This window comes from Gymnoscopelus braueri (assembly GCF_963280865.1).
Source record: "Gymnoscopelus braueri genome assembly, chromosome: 6".
NCBI lineage: Eukaryota > Metazoa > Chordata > Actinopteri > Myctophiformes > Myctophidae > Gymnoscopelus > Gymnoscopelus braueri.
The window spans coordinates 49,175,214-49,199,388 of record NC_137607.1 but is presented as its reverse complement, the minus strand read 5'-3'; the positions used below and the strand labels follow the sequence as shown (position 1 = coordinate 49,199,388).

Here is a 24,175-nt window from a genome sequence, read left to right as displayed (position 1 = left end):
TCATTTTGAAAAGCTAAATGAACAATCCTGGTCTTTTAATCCCTGACACGTAAATAATAAGTGGGAATAATACAGTTTCAGAGGTAAACCCTTCTTCTTTGTGACATGTTCTTGATTTTATTTTGTGTATCATTTGTTTATCAACATGTTTGCTTATAATATGACATTATCCCTTGCGTAGATCTCTGTGCATCGTGCGTGTGTATATCTGTGTTTGGTTGTATAAATACTGAATATGGATGAATACATACAGCAGGATTTATGTCAGGCCCCAAGTTTTCCGTACTGTCCCCTTCCCCTGACTGGGTCTCGAAACTCCCGACATCTGAAACAAAGACACCACACACCTAATATTTTAGTCATAGACCTCCGTCAGGGGTACATCCCTGCAACAGCAGTATGTAGGACTAAGTAAAAGTATCAATAGTAAAAGTAAAAAAGTATTGGTATCAAAATGTACTTAAAGTACCAAAAGTAAAAGTACTCCTTGTGCAGAATGTCCCATTTCACTAGTTCAAAATGTATTAAAATCTTTTGAAAATAGCAGATCTACAAGCTCACAATGCGTCGCATGACGACGCATTGTGAGCTTGTAGATCGGCTATTTTCAAATGGCCCGAAATGTAATGTACATAGGCTGAAGTGGTTAATGTATGTTTTGTGATAATAATCTAAATCTACAAAGTAACTCGTAACTAAAGCTGTCAAATAATTGTAGTGGAGTAAAAGTACAATATTTGTCTCTGAGATGTAGTGGAGTAGAAGTAAAAGTATTGAAAATGGGAAATACTCCAGTAAAGTAAAAAATCCTCAAAAGTGTACTTAAGTACAGTACTTAAGTAAATGTACTTAGTTACTTTACACCACTGCATTTACCTGAGAGGTGGTAGTCACCCTGGTGGCCTGACAGAGCAGAGCTATTAGTGTTGGCGTTGTAGTGGCTGTTGAGGCGACTGTTGGTGTTGGACTTGAGGCTTACGACCAGTCGTAGGTCCGACAAATTCATCGTGGCGGTCACCTCGCCTCCTTTGTCTCCAATCTAGAGCAATGACATGATGAAATGTTGATGAAGCCTTGTGTAAGACAGCAACTGAAAGGGCAACACAGGAAATGAGACGAACACACTGCTGGTGTGTCAATGTCAGTGGCACTGCCTACAGATGATCTAGGCTTCTTTCAGTACAGTAATGACTAATTTATATTTTGTCATCTGATGCTGTCCTGAGCCGAAAATAGCATATGAACAAAGCTTTGCCAGGAAGTTTAAGTTATTGCCACATTTTCACAAATACTCAACTGAACACTACCAATCAAACAAATGATTTCTCTATCAAGTATTTGTTGTTAGTGTGCAAGTTTCCCCCCGTCCTAGAGCTATAAACCTTTCCCCACATCTCAATGCCATTAAATATTAAAAATAAACACAAATGTGTGCAAATAAAACACAATGGCACAACATCACCAGGATCTTTGTCATTTTTGCATGTAGGTTATTTTGTCTGTCTGCACTTATGTTTTAGTTCCCTGTTGTTCTTCAGATGCCCACCAGGTGGGGTTGTGGCAGATGGCACAGCTGATTGTGCTCTTCTGCAGAGAATGCAATAAACAGTCAACAATCACCTCTCTGGCAATTTCCAGATGTTTCTCAGCAAAGTGCATGGCCTGCTCGTGATTCCCCAGGGCAGTGTGAGCATTTCCGAGACTCCAGCACGCTCTGCCCTCCCCAACCCTGCAGGAAGACATAAAGGGGAAATGAGCCGTGTCACTCCCAATTTGGGTATGGGTAAAAACCAATGCCCATTCTGTATCATAAACTACAGTGAGGCAAGTCTGAAAGAAATATGTTATTTACACACTGTACAGTAGTGTTGATTTTGACAGCAAATTTTTACTCAGTTTTAGTCATAGTCTTTTGAATCAAATTCCATTTAGTTTTAGTCATATTTTAGTCATCAGAATTTTTTTACTGTTAGTCTAGTTTTAGTCGACTAAATATCATAAGATTATAGTCGACTAAATCTACAGTTGATTTAGTCGACAGACTATAATGTATTTTGGCGGTGCCTTGATGGCGTCGTAATGGCTGATTTTATACTTGGTTGCATGCTGAAAATAGCCGATCTACAAGCTCGCGACGTGTGAGCTTCTAGATCTGCTATTTTCAGAGCGTAACACCCAAGCGCAACCAAACATAAAATGACTTTGTCTTTTAGTTCTACTGGATCTCTTCTCCACTAGATCCCTCCCTAACATTAGTCTAGTTTTTATTTGTTGACGAAATTGTCAGTATATTTAGTCTCAGTTTTAGTCGCCATAGCTTCGTTTGTATTCAGTTTTTATTTAGTTTTCGTCAGTGAAAAAAGGTAGTTTTAGTCGACGAAATCAACACTGCAGTACAGTAACTGAATAGTGAAAGGATTAAAAAAGAAAATGTATCGTAAAATGGCAAACCTGCATGATAAACGTGAATTATTATGTTCAACACTCAGGGTCATGAAGTAACCCTGAGAAAAATGAATCCTATCCACCCTGTGGCATGTACCTGTCTTTGAGGTCCTGGGCAATGACCAAGTGTTTAAGGTGATAATCGATGGCCCTCTCATAGTCCCGGAGCAGTGTGTAGGTGTTGCCCAGGCTGTAACAGGCCTGAGCTTCCACTGTCCTGTCCTTCAATAGCCTGGCTAGCTGCAGAGTCCTCCTAAGGGGGCAACATTAGGGGGAGGGGGAGAGTAGAGGTAGGTCAGAGGAATGTCAGGGGTGGGGGCAGTGTATGATCAGATATTGTGTCTTTCTTTCCCTCCCTGTTGACCACAGAGGTATTGCCTGTATATAGTACAGACAGTGGTATAAAGTAACTAAGTACATTTTCTCAAAGTACTGTACTTAAGTACAATTTTGAGGTTTACTTTACCAGAGTATTTCCAATTGTCTATACTTTTACTTCTACTCCACTACAGCTCAGAGGCAGATATTGTACTTTTACTCCACTACAATTATTTGAAAACTTTAGTTACTGGTTACTTTGCAGATATGAATATGTTACATAAAAAAACATACATTAACCACTTTAGCCCTATTTTACACCTATAGGCTATTTGAAAATAGCAGATCTACAAGCTCGCGACACGCGCGACACATTGTGAGCTTGTAGATCTGCTATTTTCAAACATGTTAGTACTTTTACTTTTGGTACTTTAAGTACATTTTTATACCAATACTTTTTACTTTTACTTTGCAGTATTGATACTTTTACTTAAGTAAAACATATTTAATACTTTTTCCACCACCGAGTACAGATGGCAATAAAAGGACAGACATTTTGGAATGCTGAATCTAAGAATCACAATAGTCAGAATACTTGCACTGAAAATAGCCTGGCAATCTTTAGCACAAGGGGAGAGGAAGAAGACCGGTTAACTCACTTGTAATGACGAGCAGCCATGTCAAACTGGCCCAAAAAGATGTATGCGTTTCCAAGGTTACAGTGGGCCCTCCTCTCAGCAGATTTATCCCCAAACTCTTTAGCGATCTGCAGGCGCTGCCAACCAGGGCAAACAGTAGGGTACACATTACTATCTGCCACTATGGTCAAGATAAAATAGCAACATTTTGAGGCAAGAAAGAAGGAAATTAATGCCTACTGCAGTGGCGTCCCCAGGAATTACATTTAGGGCAGGCTAGATTTTTTTTTGCACCCCCCACCCTCTCTATTACCGCCAAAAAAGAAATTTCGAAAATCGGCAAAAGAGGCCGTTTTCTAGATGTTTTGGCCATTATCTCTGGAACAGAAGGTCCAATCTGCTCAGTTCAAAGCTTGTTGGATGCGTGACTTTGAGGACATTAAGCACGCATGACACCTTTTCGGGTTATTTGGGTTTTCTAGGGGAGGCGAGATCTTAGTTGGGCAGGCGACCGCCTGCCCTGCCTCTACAGTGGGTACGCCACTGGCCTACTGGTATTGGAAAAATGTACTAAATGCATCTGGATAATGTTGTGGGACAAAAAGAGCTAAATTACAGGAAAAAGACTAAGGTTTATTGTAATTTAACTTTAAGGGAAAAGAACTAGGCCACACATCAATTTAATGGGTATTGGTTAGGTCAGGGGTTCCATGCCAAGGAGGACCCCCCCACACATAGACATAGCTTCAGCCTATTGCGAAATAGCAAAAAAAATGAAAAACCTGCAAATCTTTGAATATATTTCTTTGACATTTTTTGACAATGACAAGTCCAGAATAGGGAGTCGGGACACCAGGTTGAAAGTGGTTCAACTGGCACAATAAAAATGTTGTACAGTATACGTACATTTTTTAATATTATTTATCATCATTTTCCTCTCCTTTCCAATTAGCTGACATTGCAGATGTGCAACAGGTAACACATAGTTGCTAGTACTAACCTTTTCGTGGGCAGCCACTGCATTTTCGAAATCACCGAGCAAGTAGAAGGTGTTCCCCAGGTTCCCATAGGTCCGACCCTGAGCTGCATGATCACTCAGCTCTGTCACCAGGGCCAGGTTTGCTCTTCAGAAGCGCCAACACAAAGCACACAACTATTATTACATTATTACATTAACTACTATTACATATACGTGTGTTTTACAATCATTTTTGATACATTCATTTTAAATGCAGCTGCACGTTTTTGTTTGTGTTAGAAAATTCAAAATTCTAAACTTTTGCATTATAGACTATATCGTTGCGGTCAGGCAACCAGCTCCATGTTTTAACTTTTGTATTTATTTTTTAAATAAATCAGTGCTATTGAACACCCTTTACGTCTGTATGTGGGTTTTACAAATATTGAACCAATAAAAAGTATTAAAAAGCGCTTCTGACTAAACCTCCTAACCATTGGATCCTCAAACTGTCGGTCAAACCACATAACTCCAACTTGTGGAGTTAGGTGGTTTGTCCATCATTGATTAGAATGACGAAGTCAGACGGAAAAAAATACCTATCTCCACATCACTGGTCAAAAACCTCCTAACTCCACTTGAGCTGTATTTGGGTAAACTAAATTGATGATAATATGAGGACACATTCAAGTATCTGATCATGTATAAAGTCACCATACTATAAACTTTGATGAGGCAGTGTTGCGTTGTTCTAAATACATGTTTTTTTTTCCCATTTCCTGAAAAGTTAATATTTTGGACATAGCTGGTTTCTGCCCGACAGCACAGATATAATAAACAACATTCAATAAGCCAACAGCTCAATCCAGCATTGGGGGTAATGATTTCCCCATTTGAAATCAGAGTGGCTGAATATGTCCCTGCACTTTGAAATGTTTACATTTTAAGAACATTGAGTGGACCACACTAAGCCCACCTGCCGTTCAGCCGGCTCCTTTAATTTCAAGTCAGTGAATTGAGTATGCTACATATTAATGCAGTGTAAAATCCTAGCTCACTGATTAACAATGTTTTGATTGTTTTGTCAAAAAGTGCTAAATGAATTTGAAAATTTTCGATTTGATTCAATATTTTCAATCCACAAGCAATCTACAAGCTCGCAACAAGTCACAAAGCAATAAGTTATAGTGTTGTCGATCTGTTATTTCTTAAATTATTTGAAGAAAACCTTTGAAAACTTCCAGCTATTATAAAATGCCCAAAGTAGGGACATCAGGTTGAATGTGGTAAAAGAATCTGATTCTGGACACATCAGCTGTATAATTGCAGATACCCCTGTCAAATAATGGCCAATATATTGGCGAAAATTTTAATGGGTCTTAAGTGGTTAATCAGACTAATCAAATTAGTTGATTATAAATGATAAACTGGAATTGTTTTGCATTGATTCGTTGATATATACTATTTTTTTATGTATTAAAAAACAAATCACTAAGAAAATAATTGATAGTTGCAGCCCCGAATCAAATCAAAATCAGATGTTTAGAACTGGCGGAAACACTGTCACCAAACTCACTCATAGTACTCTGTGGCTTTCTTCAGAGCGGTCCTGGCTTCCTCAGGGAACTCGCCAGGCTCAGCTCCAATCCAGCAGATGCTCTTTCCCTTGGCGTGGTAAACATTCCCGAAATTATACAGCGCTCGAGCCTGTCCAACCTACAGCATGCACATGAGATTTTCACTGAATAAGAGTAACCAACATTGTAATTATACACTTAAAATACACTACAGACGCCAGACCCTCCATTTGCAAGTGGGCTGGCAAACTATTCAAGATGCTGGTAACGCAGCTGTTCCACAGCCATGGTGCGTACCCAAACTATTCCATGGTTGGATGCCATGTCGTGGTATGATTTAAAACAACATCACAGGATCAATTTAGTTGTAAATGCATATAATCAAAAGGAAATTGGGCTTTTAACCACCTGTCCATCTTTTCAAAAAGAGCAAGATTACTGTGCTTCTTTTAGTTTTTCCACCTTTTAGCTGAGAGAGAGATGAAGCAGGGAGAGATGAAGCAGGGACCCCCTACTCTATATTGTATAAAATTGTGTTTCAGATTATTATTTTTTTTCTTTTTTCCCTCTACACCTATAGCCTCTTTGCCAAAAATAGCCAATCTACAAGCTCTCAACGCCTTGCAGCACGAGGCGTTGAGAGCTTGTAGATCTGCAATTTTCGGCTAATGTTCCCCTCAGAAAAGGAATTCTAGGGTTGTGGTTAATGAAAAAACGAAATCCTATCACACAAAGATTTGGCGGACACCCTATAGTAGCTCTGAGGACCCCCTAGGGGTCCCGGGCCCCCTGTTGAAGACCCCTGATCTAAACATTAGCTCCCTAATTCTAAACTAATATTACATTTATATTAATGACATTAACCAACATGGATTATTTTCTGTTACACTCACCCTATCATACGTGGATCTGGTGATTTCCAAGTGTCTTTGGCAACAAACCACTGCTTCGTCAAACCTGCCAAGAAGCTTCAATGTGTTGCCCAGGTTACCACTGGCTTTGGCTTCTCCAAGGTCATCCCCTATTGTCCTGGGGAAAAAGACAAACTATGATTGATGTGAAAAAATTACACTGGCTCTAGGCCTGCCACAATTATTACATAATCGTCTAATCGCAATTATATTGCATAGTCATCATAATCGTAAAGAAATTAACAAGCTTACAACACAACAAGCTTGTAGATCAGCCATTTCCGCTATTTTAAAATGTTTTTCAAAGTACAAAATTATTAAATATCAGTCATTTCTTCGTATATTGAAGTTATTTGTCAAATACGTTTTGATTACGAAGCCTAAAAGCCAAACAGAAAGGAAGTTTTTATTCATACAGTATGTTCCAATGTTCGATGCCAAAAACACGATCTGTAATCGTGACAGCCCTAACTGGCTCACTGTACTGGTTTCAGATTACAATAATTACTCTCAGTTACAAACACAACTAGCCTCAGGTGCAAAATGCACAGTTGTATTTCTCGAAACACAACTGTGTTCACAACTTCAAAGTATTTACCTTGTAATCAAAGTAGATCCTGCCAGTGGATACTATTTATTTTATAAGGTCATGACATTGGTAGTGTTTAGCTAACTGCACCAAAGGTAATGGAACTTTCTCTGAAATAAGGGGGGCACCGTTTTAATGACAGGAAGCTTATGGAACCGTTTACAGTGAGTGCAAAGTTACCCAGTGAAAATAAGGTGGTGGAACCGTTTACCTGGTAAGTGTGAGGTCATGTCGGTGGTACTCCAGTGCTTTACCATACTCCTGCAGGTGGAAGTAGGCATTGCCGAGCTGGCTGTAAATGGCACTGAGGATTTGAAGGTCCTCCGTTCCGATTTGGATGGCAGACTCAAAGTGGGAGACGGCAGCACGGTAGTCACCAGCCTTACACAGCCTCTCGCCTTCTAGAGCTAGTTCCAGACATGATGCTTCCATCCTGCAGAGATGATAATCAGGGGGGAACAAGTACTCAGTCCAGCTAAAAGCATGTACAGAATAAGTCATTCATTTCTCAACAAAACTGTTAACAACACCATAGCGGGAGCAACACAAAATGTATTACTGAAGATGCTGCTGCATGAAAAATCAAAAAAGAGAAAGTAGATCTTCAGTAATACTACATTTGATCACTGAGCCGGGAAGAGGGGAACGTTGCAAATTTGATACATATGGAAATTTGGAAATTTTAAGTACAGCTCAGGGCGCACACTGTACTTTTTCTGACTTTATTAATAGTATTGGAGAGAGACAGGAAACAAGCAGTGACGTGCAGCATTATGGTCTGCCCGGCCCGGGAGTCAAACCGGGGACTTGCTGTCAGTTATCAGAGCCTATGTGCTACACGCACTAACTACAAGGTTATCGGGCACCCCAGCCTCGCACACTGTATTAAAAGGGAAACACCCATAATATTGTGTGGTAAAAAATACCCTATGGTATAATTTGGACAACATCAAATTTCATGTCAATCGGGTGTACTGTAAGGGGCCGCTGATACTCGATTAAATCTAACAGATACTGTACTGTATATCCCTGGATAGCTCTGTGACCTTATATCTAATTGTTTAAATTAAGGTCACAGAACTATCCAAGGATATACTATTCATTTTGTTTGAAATCTGTCCAAGGCATCGGTATTAATTGTCACGGGCCAGAAAAATACTGTACTTGGTCTGAGTTTCATGCACTGAATCCTGAGCCAGCCAGACAGCTTTAAAAGTCTGACAGCTTTTAAGACACGCAGGGGCTGGGGCGAGGGGAGTCTGCTGTAAAGTCTCCACCGTTAGCTCCTTTACCTGATCGGCAGCATTCATGCAAAGTAGGCATTTGGCAGAAGACGTTTTAGACGGTTTGTACTGTAACAACAAGCAAGAAGAGAGTCTGACTGAAATAGGATGTTCCATTTCCTGTAAGCCAGGGAACTCCAAAGAATCCAAAAATACCTTTGGAATGAAAATGTGTGCCTTAAGGTTTCACCATGAACACAAAGTAGTAGACTCAGACGTGTTTGTGGTGAGGAGGGCCAGCATGTCTTCCACGCCCTTCCTGTGAAATTTAAGTCCATTGCTTTTTTTCCCCTCCTTCTGCCCATAACAAAAAAAAATCTAAAACAGTTATTCTACAACTCAGAAGTTAAAACAATTCCAACAACAGGCTATGCTACGATGTGACGCTCACGTTGACCCCCTTAGGATTTTTTTTGCAAGTGCCACAGAGGCCAAAAAGATTACTACATAGGCAGTTGCAATTGCATAAGTCCCATCAATCACACACCTCATACTGTACAGTATGTGTACAGTCATGGTCCCTTGGTACTACAAAGGCTCAGGAGTTAATAAGGCTTCTTGATTTCTTAAAAATATTTTCCCATGACATGCTTGTGGTTGGCTGTTTTCTTAAGGCCTACAAAAGCAACCAAAAGGTATGGCACCCCCGTATCTTATCTTCAAAGCCTGATCCAACCCTACAACCCCTCCTGCTCTCAGATCAGCTAACACAGGGAAGCCGTCAGAACCTTCGCTAAAACATCCGGGGCAAAACGCTCCACACGTCCCAGACTCTTCTCCCCCCTGGCTCCCAAACTAGATGGAATGAACTCCCCATTGCAATTAGAACTGCAGACTCACTCCCAATCTTCTGCCGTACTTCTTCAGACTCCATCTCAGCCCGTAGCACTTGCCCTAGCCTTGACGACCTTGCAGCATGTTACGCAGACAGATGCTAGGTCATTGTTGGCCTGGCATCTAGTGTGTATAGTTTCAATGTAGGCTGATGATAGGTTCTTGGTTTACGTATGTATTAGTTATTATTGGATTACTATTTTGATGCATTTGATGTATTATGTGTATTATGATGTATTACTATGTATTATCTTGTGTTCTTGCTTACTGTAAATCGCTCTGGATTAAGAGCATCTGCTAAATGCCTAAACTGTAAACTGTAAACTGTAAGACACCTCCTGTGAGCTGGCAGACAGATTCCTCACAGCTCCTGCTCCATCCATGACATACAGAACAATACAAATACTTCTCCATAGTAGTAGTAGTAGTAGTAGTAGTAGTAGTAGTACTGTGACAACTGTTGTAGACTAATCATCAGGTGCTACAATTGAGTTAGAAGTGACTGATAACAGAAAAACACATTTGAGTTGTAATTTACAAGTTCACAGTGAAAATGTAGGATGTACTACTAAGGTAGAGCGCATGGTGATTCCAAGACACAGTATAAACAGTCACTACCTAAATGCAGTACAACTTAAGAGTTAATTAAAATTTAAGTCTCACTACAAATAGATAGATGACATTTCTGACCCACATACCTTTTGCCTCTCCATCTGATACGCTCTAGACAACGTGATATCATAGACATCTCTCAAGCTTCTGGAGCTCTCATGAAGATCAACAAATACGGCCCTCAGCTTCTCTCCTCGATGATGAGCATATACGCACAAAGGCACACTACCACCACGGTGACACACTATTAGCCCATTAACACGTTTCCTTTTCTGCTGCCGTCCCTCTAAAGGCGGCTTTCCATATACATGGACTTACCTAGCCCCACCCCACACCGCCCACCACAGCAACGGTTTCCACTACAATGAAGTGGGTAGAGTGGTGTGTAAGTGGTACTAAACTGGTGCCTAAAAAGTACCCAGTCTTGGGTAGGTCTGAGCTGGGCTAAGCGGGGCTAAAGCTGTGACTGCTACTGATTGGTCGGCTCACAGCTGTGTCTGTCCACTCAGGTCTCTGTAAAATGTAAACACTACGGTAGCAGTGTTGCCATGTCCACTTATTATAAGCGACATTGGGCTTATGTTTCTGTAAAGTTGCTTGTAAATATTGGTAGTACTTTTACTCCACTACAATTATCTGAAAACGTATTAGTTACTAGTTACTAGTTACTTTTCAGATATAAATGATTACATTATAAAACATACATTAACCACTTAAGCCCTATTTTATACCTAGGCTATTTGAAAATAGCCAATCTACAAGCTCACAACGCATCGCATCTTTGTAGATCTGCTATTTTCAAACATTTTAGTACTTACTTTTGGTACCTTAAGTACATTTTGATACCAATAGTTTTTGTACTTTTACTCAAGTAATTCCAGACTTTCACTTGTAGATGCTTCTACATTGCAGTATTGATACTTTTACTTAAGTAAAACATTTGAGCACTTTTTCCACCACTGCTTGTTTCTAAAATGTAGTTGATTATTTGGGGCTTGTTTCCATATGTTGTTGAAACCAGTGGTTCTTAAACATTTTCATGTCAAGGACCCCCAAATTAATATGTATTTGTCAACATTATATATGTATATATATTTTTTAAATAGCAGATGCACACACTCACAATGCGTCGCATCGCTACGCGTTGTGAGTTTGTAGATCTGCTATTTTCAAATAGCCGTAGATAGTCGCTTCTTTTGGGATTGTTTTCATAGACCTGATTGCTTATTTCTTTCTGCTAAACCTGGCAACAATGAATGTGCGACGATACACGCTAATAATGTTTTTTATATAAGTGATGGCAACGTGTTTAGACACCACACAGGTCTTCCCAACAATAGCGAAGATTAAAGTCAGGGTGAACATGGCCAAATAATAACTTAAGAGCCAAACTAGCTCTGAGGAAGCACGCTAGCATTTAGGCTAACCCTGTAGCCTGAGGCTAAGTTGGTGTGTTAAAGAAAGGGGCGTTGATTTCCTTCGGGAGGGGAGGGGAGGGTGGGGATTTTGCGAGTGGGGACTTTTGTGCAATGGAAACGCAAGACATTTTGAAGCGGTGCGGTGCGGTTCTGGACTGTACTGGACAGTGTCGTGCTTAAGCTGTGATGGAAAAGCGGCTTAACAGGCCCTGTTTGACAGGCTGGGACGTTGAGAGCTGTCAGACCCCTCGCCAGGCCTAAGGATGAGCGGGGAGGGAGGGGGGGGGTGGGTCGTGGGGGGGATGGAGGAGAGCACAATTAAGAGTGCCTTGCCAACCTGCAGCATAACAAAGGACTTAATCTGCTGTGCGCTTCCAGCTCACCTCAACTGTCAGTGTTGTGGCAGAGTCTTGTTAACTGTAGCTTAACCCATTAACTTAAGACCGGGAAAGCATCTGTCATTTTTAGATTTTAACCAATTTAACCATTACAATACCAGATATACAAGCTCATAGCTTGTATATCTGCTATTTTTTTTTAAATCATGAAAATTTGTGCAAATCTTTTAAAAGTTTGCTTATATTTTTTTAAGCGAACATTTGTAACTCAAATCTTTACTTCTGGGGCGGTGGGGTCCCTGGAACTAAATATTTTGAGATGGGGGGAGTGCCGCGCTATGAGCTATTTTTGAAAAATCGTGAAAATTCGTGGCAAAATCTTGGATTATATATTTTTTAAAGCGAACATTTGTAAAATATTTAGTTCCAGGAACCCCCAGAAGCAAAGATTTGAGTTACAAATGTCCGCCAAAAAAAAAGGGAAAAAATCTAATATTTGCACAACTTTTCAAAAATAGCAGATCTACAAGCTCACAGAGCGGCACTCGGTGCCGCTCTATGAGCTTGTAGATCTGCTATTTTTGAATAGCCAAAGAAATCGAAAAATGACACACAGATGCGTTCCCGGTCTTAAAGAGTTAACTGAGGGTTATTCCATGGTCAGAGAGACACAGAGTGGTCAGATGGGTTTAGTGTGGTGGAGCTATCACTCTTGACACGTCCTCCGTCCTCAGTCAGTAAGTAGCCTGTGTCTCTGAGCCTATGGAGGCGTGTCACTTCCAATTAGACCAGAGGATGAACAGTGATTATAGTGGCTGTGGGGAGTCCTAATGCTCTTTGAAACGACAGCCGGGGCGGCAGTAGCGGTGCCGGGAGAGGGATAGTCTGGTTACCTTTACATGCAATCACGTTTTAGCATTTCCTAATTCCCCGATTAGATGGGAAAGCTACACTCTCTAATGTGACCGTGTTGTGTTGATTAGGCTACAGCTGAACTTACGGTGAACTGAACTGACACCTTGCCCTTTTCCAGTAAATCAGAGTTTAATAGCAATTATTTCACTCATGTCTTTGTATGTTTGAAAACATGTGTATATTTTGCAATAAATCTGCAGTCAAACAAATTTGCTATATATGGATTGAGGTTGTGTTCATCATTGATAAGAACAGCTGAATGGACCTCCAAGCTCACAATGAGGTTGGAGGTCAAAAGGGGGTGGAGCCTGGAGTCAGCAAAACCAAAGGAGTTAACAATGGAGTTAGCTGGTTTTGTCAGAAGCGCTTTTTAATGCTTTTAATTGGTTCAATATCTTTTTTATCAACACACAGACGTAAAGGCTGTTCAATGGCCCTGATTTATGGAAAAAAAAATGCAAAAGCGTCAAAATGGAGTTAGCTGGTTTCTGCCGAACAGCAACGAATGCACTAATATACACACACATTCAAGTATTTAACAATACAAAATATTACTCCTTGGCTGTATGGCATTCTCAATAAGACACTGACCTCTTTGTGTCACTAATTAAATTATATTTGAAAGATTCATAACACTTGGTAAGACTTTGGGTTAGACTGAGAGATGTTCCGGTCGGGATTCGAACTGGTGACCTTTTCGATTCACAGCTCCCCTTTCCCCCTCCCCCCTTTTAGCGGAAGAGATAGAGCGGCTGCTTGAGAAACGGAAGGTTCCCGGTTTGATCCCGACTCCCCCTGTGTTAGTGTACTTGAGCAAGACACTGAACCCCTAACTGTTTCTGGTGAGCAGGTTGGTGCCTTGCATGGTTTCCTCTGCCATTGGTGTGTGCATGTATGGGTGAATGTAATGCACTGTGTAACACGCTTTGGATAAAAAGGTGCCAAATACTGTAAATCAGGGGTCTTCAACAGGGGGCCCGGGACCCGTAGGGGGTCCTCAGAGCTACAATAGGGGGTCTGCCAAATCTTTGTGTGATAGGATTATTTTTTTTACATTAACCACTTGAACCCTAGCATCCCTCTTCTGAGGAGAACTTTATCCACAAATAGCAGATCTACAAGCTCTAAAAAGTTGAATCTGCAACACGATTGTAAACTACCTTTTGTAGTGGGGGGTCCCTGCTTCATCCCTCTCTCAGCTAAGGGGTCAGGGTGGGAGGGAATTTACTTTGTCCCCACAAAATAGTTGTGGACTAGATAATTTTAAAATAATAATCAGGAATCAGCTTAACATCAGCTTGAATGACCAATTTAAACAAGGTGGCCAAATTGAATACAGCCCACCAACACCAACTATGACACTTACAGGCCTAGCAAAGGGTAAAAAAGCATAGCAGAATCCAGAACACTGCATGATCAGCTGACAGGACAGAGAAACCCACTGCATTATATAACTCCCTTTGCCATGGATCACACAGGGTGTAAGGGTGCTCTACTACAAGTAGAGAAATCCACTTGTCTGAATTAACTGGGATGACTAGCCCAAGGTGCTCTCCAGGAGAGCTAGAAACATACAGTCAGTTCCTTCTAAAACTAATTCTCAAGTTATTTCATCATGTTTAATTTGACAATGTTTAAGATCATTATCCCACATTAGCTCTTTGGAGTAGTTTACATGTTTGTTTGTATGTTGTTGTTGTTGTATGTTTACGGTGTTTCTTGTTACAACATAGTGTTGATTTTGACAGCAAACTTTGATTTAGTTTTAGTCATAGTCTTTTGGATAAAATTCCATTTAGTTTTAGTCATATTATATGACATTATATCTGAAAGGTTTTCGTTTTTGTCTAGTTTTAGTTGACTAAATCTACAATGTATTGTGGCGGTGCCTTGATGGCGTCATAATGGCTGATTTTACACTTGGTTGCCTGCTGAAAATAGCCGATCTACGTGAGCTTGTAGATCGGCTATTTTCAGAGCGCAACACCTGAGTAGTTCTACTGGATCTCTTCTCCACTAGTCCCCCCCTATAATATTTTAGTCTAGTTTTTATTTGTTGATGAAATTGTCAATATATTTAGTCTTAGTTTTAGTCATCATAGCTTAGTTTTTATTTAGTCTTTATTTAGTTTTTGTCAGTGAAAAAAGGTAGTCGTCATAGTTTTAGTCGACAAAATCAACTACAACAACAAGTTGCTCGAAACTCATCGTGACAGTGGGATTAAAAAAGTTGTTTGAATTGAATATGAGCTCTCAGAGGAGCCAGGTGACATCAAGGCAGTAACGTCAGTTGACATGATGCCGGTTCACACAGCCCACCGCTAATGTAGCACGGCTGGTATGGCTACAAATCCACCAGCCCTCTGTAGTACAGCAGATGTAAATTAGGGCTTTGGTGCCCTTTATTGTAAAGCCCTTAAGAAGTAATGGTAGGCAGTCAAGGCACCAAAGCTGCTAGCAGCCACTATTCAGCCCATCCATGTCAGTATCTATAATGTACAGTACAGAAGACAGGGTGAATGCATCAAAATGGAATTTATAGGGACAGGAATTCATACCAATCTGCTACACTGACTTGACTAGACATGCATCCAGTAGGCATCTCTATGGAGTGACTTCATTTAAGAGAGACATTTCAAGTGAACTGGAATATTAATCTGTGACATACTCAACAAGATATTCAATATGGCTTCCTGTAAGTAAGTAGGGCTCAACACAAATATACTGGTGGTGCATCAAAGTTCAAACATTATTGGCCACTCAATGTACTTAAAGGTAGGGTAAGTGATTTGCTTTGGTTAAAATAAGTGTTAAATAGCTCTATATTCTGATAGTACTCATTGCTATAGAGTGTTTGTTCAGTATTAGGAGTCTCCTTGTCTCTCCACCTCTTTATTAAACAGAAAATGCATTTTCGTTTCATTTCCAATTTTATCCAACCAGGACAGAGAACTCAATCAGGATACAGATTAAACAAGTGAAATTGGAAGTGATGACACTAAGAAATGAGCAAGCAAAATTGGAACTGGAACACTATACAAATGAAGCTTAAAAATGGGTACTTTCTCCTGATTGGCTGAGATTTTGACACCTACCGAAAAATGTATTTTCTGTTTATTAAAGAGCTGGAGAGACGGGGAGACTCCTGTTACTGAACAAACACTCTATAGCAATGATTACTATCAGAATATAGTATTTTAACCTTTTAACAAAATACTTTTTGTTTTAACCAAAAAATATCACTTACCCTACCTTTAACCAAACAATCACATAAAGATTCTCATCATCTCTACTCGGTATATTTCTGCACTGACATGATGAAATATTGACATGGTCCAGCCCAGCCTATCATGACTGGCCTTATACACATCAACACCGGTCAATAACTGGCCAATGAGGTATCATCTTACTTAGACAAAGGTAGGTATACTTAGAGAACACTGCCATTACCTGTCCATACAAACTGATCGATAAATAGATAACTATAATGTAGATTTATTTTTACATGTAGGCTAGTATAATAAAACAACCACCGGCAACAACAATAATGACATCGTCAAACCTTTTCAAAGAAATGATGAACTAATAATTTGATCATCCGTGCTAACAAGGAGACACCATTTACTGCAGTGATTATTAGTATAACCAGATACTTTGAAAATGTAATCTATTTAATTGAATCTAAATCTAAAATGAAATATCAAGGAGCTGAGAGACAATAGAGCGATTCTGGGTCCGATTCTGAAATCGGAATATAAGGCAAATGCGTTTAAAGTTGTATAAGAATTCCAACACATTGAAAGAAGTAAGCAACAATATCAGCTAATAGCCATCGTGAGTACAATGAAAGCATAGCCTAGTACTGTCGAATCTCACACCTGATAACATCAGCTAGTTTTTCTAGATTTGTATAACACCAGAGTATACTGCCTACCTGTGGCGGGCATGAAGTTCCTGCTCCCTGTCCTTTGCACTGTCCAGAAAAGTGCCACTACCATACATGACAGACAGTCTATTGGGCAGCTCAGCAGTCCTAGTGACACCCTGAATAAACACAGCCAGAGGACAGACATGAGGCATCCCTGTCAACTGCAACGCACACACGACAAAATGAACAAAGCGACTCTGCTGCTGCTTACAAAATAGACTGATCTCTCAAATTCATTGTTCGAAAGCCTTCAAGTGAAAGTTGAACACCACCTCCGATGGCAGAGTGGGAGGACCTAGCCTTTAGAGTAGACCTTAACACACCTCAAGCTCCCTCTCCCACCTCACTCTAGAAATTGGAGATGAAATACGAGAAAGGATGTGTTCACCTAGTGCCAGTAAATGACAACACTCATGGCATTACCCAACACAAACAGATGAAGGGGTAGACGCCACTCTTAAGGGCCACTGATATACTGTACATTTAGGGCAGGTCATATTTCAATTACATTCAAACTATTTTCATCTGAACCAAAGCCAGTATTAAAGGGATATTTCACTTTCAAATAAAATAACATTTAAAAAATTGAAAAATCACGGCCCCCTCATGCATTAGAATGCCCTTCTAATGCGTGATTTTTCCTTAACTTTTTTCCTTTATTTTTGGGCGGTGAAACCGCCCCTATAAGTGAGATTTGGAAAAATGTACATTTTCCTGCGCTGTGATCTGGGCCCAGGAAATTAGTAGAATTATCCTGCGATGTGATTGGCCAATCACAGCCTATTCAGGACTGTGATTGGCCAGTGTCACATGACACATGTGCATAGCCCTATATAAGCAACCATAACTTGAAAAAAACCAAATATTTGTTTTTTTCAAGTTATGGTTTTGTCCATCATAAAGAGTGTTTCAATAAATGTATTTATCCTTTGTACATGATTGATCGACTCCATTCAGTATTGTGATTAGCTAGCAAGACACCGCCCACTTCACACAGGGTGTGATTTTTAATATATATGTTTTAATATTTTATTTGAAAGTGAAATATATATATATATATATTTAATACTCATTTGAAAATAGCAGATCTAACATTTCATCAACAAATACTATATTGCTGGTCACAGTTCTTAAATGGAAACATTTCAGTTTTGTTATTACCGTAGTAATCTTGTTTCGTATTTAGTAAACTCACTCAGGAACAGGGAACATAATTTATCAGAAATGAAGTCTGATAATAATGTACCGTGCATGTTCACATCATGAATACTTTACATTACTTAAGACCATTTTTCAAATATTATTTTTTTGACATTTTGGACAAAATAGCCAATTTTACATCGAGGTGCCCAGATGTCCCTAGTGCCCACAGGTCTATCCTGTATCCATAGGCTACTACTCAACAGAAAGTTTGAAACTGACAAGATGAATTTATAAAAGAATATCCTGTTCTAGCAAATAGCACGGAGATTGGACTTACAGTAGCCTATGTTTTCTCAACCCTATGTTCCTTCAGGGTTGGGGTTGAGGTTGGGGTCAGTTATGTGTCTGAGGTAACATAACATATAGAACAGTGGTTCTCAAAGTGGGGTCCGGGGACCCCCAAGGGTCCTTGAGGGAGTTCCAGGGGGTCCCCACTCCCCAGCTAAATGATAGATAGTTAGGAACCAAATGGACCCTTATGGGTCTGTAACTCTGAGAGTGTACAAATGGAACCAAATGGACCCATACGGGTCTATTTGGTTCCATTTGTACACGCTGATGTGCCGTGGCAGACCTGTCACTCTTGGTTCAATAAAACCCTAAAGTCCAGTTTATAGACGACATACACAGAAATGACCGTTCACATGCGCAAGGCATCTTTATTGACAAACACGGGAGATTCCCTCTATACTATGTGAATAAAAGAACAGCAAATTAATGATATTAAAACAATACGACCTGATATATCACGAAGGCAATTCGCTCCACATCTAAGTCTGCATGCAAACAAGCGCTCGGTTGAGCGCCTGGAGAATTCTGAAGTTCTTATCTATTACATTCAGTATATCAACGCTGTGGCTATCAAGGCCTGTCTTCTGACTGCACTCTATAAAGTAAAGGTTGACGGCCCAAGGTTCCACAATGGACCATCAACCCCTCCTTGGGTACGAATTTAGTACCCACAACAACACAAGATTAAAATCTAAACAGTACTTTATAGCAATTATCATTTAGCATAACATATTGCATGTTTTAAAAAAATCTGGTCCCATTTTTTCTTTTTGAGTCATGTGAGCCGAGGAAAACCCTTTTCTTTGAAGGGGAAACTCTGAACTAGGCTGGGGCAGTCCCAAACCTACCATCTGGACATGAGCTCTTAATGGGGACAATCACACAACATTTGTCATTTGATTCCAATAAGTGTATTACTAGACTTAGGGTCCCTCAGTGGGGCACTCCCACTGAGTTTTTTTCCTTTTGAAGCAACTATTCTAACGTGTTTATTATTATTTTCTCTTGTAAAATGTATGCATTTTTGTTTCTTCTTCTCCAATTCCTCTGCTTGAGGTGGTCACTTTTCCGAGCCCGGAGGAGGAGGTTCCGACAGAGCCCAAGACTAGCCCCCCCCCCCCCCAACCCATCCAGTGCCATTAACAAATGTACTTGGCACTGAATGAGCTAAGAGACGGTGGTCCCACTCCCGAGCCCCCGGGTCCGTACCCTCCTGGGGCCTGAGACCGGAGCCCCCCGTATTATACACAGGGGCCCCAACCCCCAAGCGCCAGTCAGATCCGTACCCTCCTTGAGGTCAAAAGTCGGGGCGTAGATATCGTGCAGGGGTGTTCTTCGTCAAGTTCAGCATGGGGGCCCTGGTGGCGCTACGCTACAATGTTTAGGGGGTGTGAATAGGGATTCTTCTGTACCTGCTCTCATCACTTGCCATGTGCGAAAGGCAACACCACTTAAGTCTTTCGAACCTCCCCACCGGGGCGCAGTCCCAGGCTAGACCCCTTTCCACTTGAGGTCTACACCCAGGTCACCCTGGATAGAGAGTTCAAGTCTCCTGCTTCCCGGCGTCTTCTTTTCAAAGCCCACCGATCACAGGAGCATCACTCGCTTAGTAACTGTAGCACTCCGGCGGTCGCTTTCAGCTTGTGATGGCCTGACTGTACATTGAGCCGAACGCAGCGACCACACCCGCCTCCTGTCGGGGAGCACGCCATGGAATTAATGCTTATTGCGATCCGACCGGCGGGTGACCCAGTCGATAGCGATCCCTTACCCGTAGGCGTGGTTGGCGCCCCAGGCAGGAAACCGACGGTCTTGTCCTGGCCCCGCTTGGCTACGGGAACCAGAATATTAACCGTTTTCACCCGCCTTGCCTGTAACCGGTGAGTCACGCACTCCCGTCCGGTTAGGTGTGGACTGTCATCCACGCACCATGTGCTGCCAACCCTACGAGAGAGCGGCAGTCGGCACACCGACTAGACGGAGACACAGCTAGGATGTTGATTCATCCTTGACAGAACACGGGGGCCCTTCAGTCTCTCCCCAGCACTATACATTGTCTTTAACGTGCTCTGGGAGCCTTGCGACCCCGCTGCCGCCTGTTTAGGCCAAGGATTGGGGAGCCTACCCCCTAACCTCAGCCTATACTTAATGTGCCTAAAGCTGCCAGGGAGATCGCTACGATCAGATTACGTCCCCCAACATTACTATCAAAATCAAAAATCAAAATTTGTTGGACAACATGGTTGTTGGGTCTTGGGAAGCTCTCTCTTTTTGGTTTCTTATTCTTTCTTCTGGTGGAGAGTGACATTGGTACTAGTCAAATTAATTGTGTAGTGTCCCTCCTTTATATAAAAAAAATTGTGTAGTAAATATTGTCTAGTGGCAAGTCTTTCACTTAGGTCTTTGGCCCGTATTATGCTTTGGACTTTAATTATACTATCTCGACTATCGACTGTATTTGTACTATTATACTATCTAATTTGTGGCGTGCTTGTGTATGAGAGTGTGTGCGTGTCACTGTCTCTCCTTCCTTACACTTAAGTGTCTCTGTATTGGTCACTCTGCCATAAGTCTAAGCATATCTATTTAACAACAATTAAAGGCAGCATTACACGCTATTCTACTATCTCACTAGTATTTTATTATACTATAACTATTACATTATACTATCTCCCTCCTTGACCGGTCAGTACGTCAGTGTCCGACTGGACCGTACATCAGTGTCTGACTGGTCACAATAGCGCTGCCATCTGGCATAGAGAATGTACAGTGGTCCTGGTGCCACCCTCCTTTACCGTGACTAAATATACAATGGTACTACACATATATAAAGCAGCAGGTACATGATGTACCTTATTATATCACAAGGAGATATATTATGAGCAGCTCACACAAACACCTCACTTCGCTGTATGTGAATCAAATCAAGCCAGAGCACAAAAGGAGCCAACACGCACACAGCCCCGAAGTGTGCACCCTTCTGAGGCCATGGACCGTGCAGCTACCCCCGTGGTCATAAATGTTCTGCTAAGCGCATCCAACGTGCTCGTGAGTCCCTCGACAACACCACCTAACTCAAATGCAACAGAACTCCCTACATCAAAACTAAATGTGAGCAAAATCTCCCCACACACTAAACAATTTATTTTATATCCTCAAATAAGTATTGTTTTAGTGACCACAAACATAATTTTCTTTAAAAAATTATAATAATAAGGATAATGAAGATAATTAATGAGTTAATTCCAACTCTCAGTGCTTTCATAGTTTAACTGGTCGTTATTGAAAAACACAATATGTTTCAGTTAACTAGCGTGACACTAGGCTTGCATACTTAGATTACTTTGAAAAAAATATATAGTTTGATTGTGGCATTCTAATTAGCAATAATTCCAAGAGTTTGTCACTTGTCACTTAAGTCCATTGGACCTCCCTCAACAGGGTTGTTTTTTTCATTTATTACATTATTAAAGTTATCTAGGTCCGTGACGTCTAATTAACACTGCATCAAATGTACTATTGTCCGACTATAAAAATGTTATAATTAAATCCCATTACCCACTAACTCTCAACAACATTGTACACTCTCAACACTCTCAACAACATTGAAAAACATTGATTTTACAATATCAATTGGGGTCCCAGAGATAGAAATGCCATTAAGCGGGGGTCCGTATATAATGCATGTCAAACTGGGGGTCCTTGAATTAAAATGGTTGAGAATCACTGCTATGCTGTAAAAAAAAATCTTCTCTTATGGGGGTCCCTGGTATATCTATCTGTCAATTTGGGGGTCCTTGACATGAAACAGTTTGAGAACCACTGATATAGAACATGATGTAAAGTTAGGTGGCTGTGCTGTGTGACTGTAGAAAATAATATTCTCTCCTAGCTTAATCTCATCTTGACTCGTTTTAAAGTGCTATAACGGTCACACTGGAGTGGAAATGTTGAGTGGATAGTTTGCATGTTAACCATTTAAACCTTAGTTGACCGGAGTCCCCCAGAGGTCAGGTAGCCTACATTTCCCTCCACATATATTAGATCTGCTTTTTTTTGCAGAACGCTCGCCCCAATAGGGATGCTGCCGGGGTTCAAGTGGTTAAAGGAAGTGCAGTGCCCTACAACCACAAAAGCTCCATTGACCATCAGGTAAATGAAAAACCTTTTATACACCAGGTGCTCGAACAAGCAGGACCTGTATTCTATATTCTATAGGATCATGGGTTCATATCCTGTAGGATCAGTTCATGCCGATGACATCAGCAGTGGTGTAAAGTAACTAAGTACATTTACTCAAGTACTGTAATTAAGTACAATGTTGAGGTATTTCCAATTTAACAAAACTACATTTCAGAACCAAATATTGTACTTTTACTCCATTACAATTATTTGGACATTTTAGTTACTTTGTAGATTTTGATTATTACAAAACATACATTAACCACTTCAGTCCTATATACATTTTGGCCATTTGAAAATAACAGATCAACAATCTGCTATTTTCAAAAGATTGTAATGCATTTTATACATTTGAAAACTTGTGAAATGGGACATTCTGCATAATCAGTACTTTATACTTTTGGTACTTTAAGTACATTTTGATACCAATTTTGTACTTTACTCAAGTACATTTTGATTGTTTGATTGATTGAATACTTTATCAACAGTTTGCAAAAGAAAAAGCACAGAAAGTACAGTTTAATACAAATACAATGCTAAAAGGATTGAAACCAAGAAAGCGGCTTGTTTCCATTGGGGTCCTGTCAGTGTTACTGGACTTTTACTTGTAACAGAGTATTTCTACATTGCAATATTGATACTTTTACTTAAGTAAAATATTTCAGTACTTTTTCCACCACTGGTGACTGATGACATGTTTGGTGTGAACTTTTAGAATGTTCTACGCTCGCAGTCAGTCAGTCAGTCAGTCAGTTAACGAAGGGGACGTTAGGATCTGAACATGATTCCACACGTTCCGTTTCACTGGAAAAACTGGTGCGAATGAAGACACTTCAGTTTATTGGTGAACGCACAGTTATGTTATGACACACACTTCTGTTATGACACTTTAAAGTGAAGTTTTCCATGTCTTTGCCATCGCAGTGAGTGGTGCGATCTGACAGAAACCTGAGACATGGCATTACAACAACAAAACGCCTGACATACAACAAGAACTTAATACAAACAAAACAAACACAGTCTTACCTCACGATGTGTGCGCGTCCATATGAATCTGTATGACTTCAAGGGTGATGGTAAGTAACTCAACTATAGTTAAAACTGTTGGTTTCCAGATGTTTACCAGTTAGTTTCACTCAGTTTCCAGACAGTTATATTCCCCACCTGAAGAAAGAAACGGGTATCAGTGAGAAAGCAGAGCTACAAAAGCCACGCCTTGTAATCAAACCCAGCCTCCAGTTTAGATCTTCAACACAACGCGATCCCGTCGTTCTGATCTTAGATTAGACCAGTGGTTCTCAAACTTTGGAAGCAAAGATTTGAGTTACAAATGTTCGCTTAAAAATATATATATATTCAAAGGTTTGCACATAATTTTCAAGATTCAAAAATAGCAGATATACAAGCTCATAGCGCTGCACCGAGTGCCGCGCTATGAGCTTGTAGATCTGCTATTTTTTAATAGCCAAAGTATAAAAGGTTAAAATTATTGTGACGCTATATTAACACATTTTGCTGGGGACCCCCTGGTACCCCCCCAAGGACCCCTGGGGGTACCCGGACCCCACTTTGAGAACCAATGGATTAGACTTTTGGGGCAAGCAGGAGACAGTACAGTGAGTTATTGGCTTTGATTGCCCAATGCCCAGTTGCCCACTATTATTCTTACTTTACTACGTGGTGGAAAAAGTACTAAAATGTGTTACTAAAGTAAAAGTATCAATATTGCAATGTA

The 24,175-nt window shown here is 40.5% G+C and overlaps 1 protein-coding gene across 3 annotated transcripts in view; it reads right to left on the bottom strand.

Annotated features, from left to right (window-relative positions):
• Positions 1–23,603, bottom strand: part of LOC308086693 (G-protein-signaling modulator 2-like) — a 29,798-nt gene extending 6,195 nt beyond the window's left edge. For 2 of the 3 annotated variants that reach the window (XM_080430338.1, XM_080430339.1), the window contains exons 1-11: positions 23,467–23,603; positions 16,771–16,880; positions 7,648–7,869; positions 6,830–6,965; positions 5,936–6,075; positions 4,402–4,525; positions 3,423–3,538; positions 2,543–2,698; positions 1,621–1,729; positions 877–1,039; positions 252–325 (exon numbers count right to left, since the gene is read on the bottom strand). In XM_080430338.1, coding sequence (XP_080286464.1) covers positions 252–325; positions 877–1,039; positions 1,621–1,729; positions 2,543–2,698; positions 3,423–3,538; positions 4,402–4,525; positions 5,936–6,075; positions 6,830–6,965; positions 7,648–7,869; positions 16,771–16,838 — 1,308 coding nt within the window. In that variant the 5' untranslated portion in view covers positions 16,839–16,880; positions 23,467–23,603. The remainder of the gene's footprint in view (positions 1–251; positions 326–876; positions 1,040–1,620; positions 1,730–2,542; positions 2,699–3,422; positions 3,539–4,401; positions 4,526–5,935; positions 6,076–6,829; positions 6,966–7,647; positions 7,870–16,770; positions 16,881–23,466) is intronic. The other variant, XM_080430340.1, reaches the window with a different exon arrangement.
• Positions 23,604–24,175: the final 572 nt, after the last annotated feature.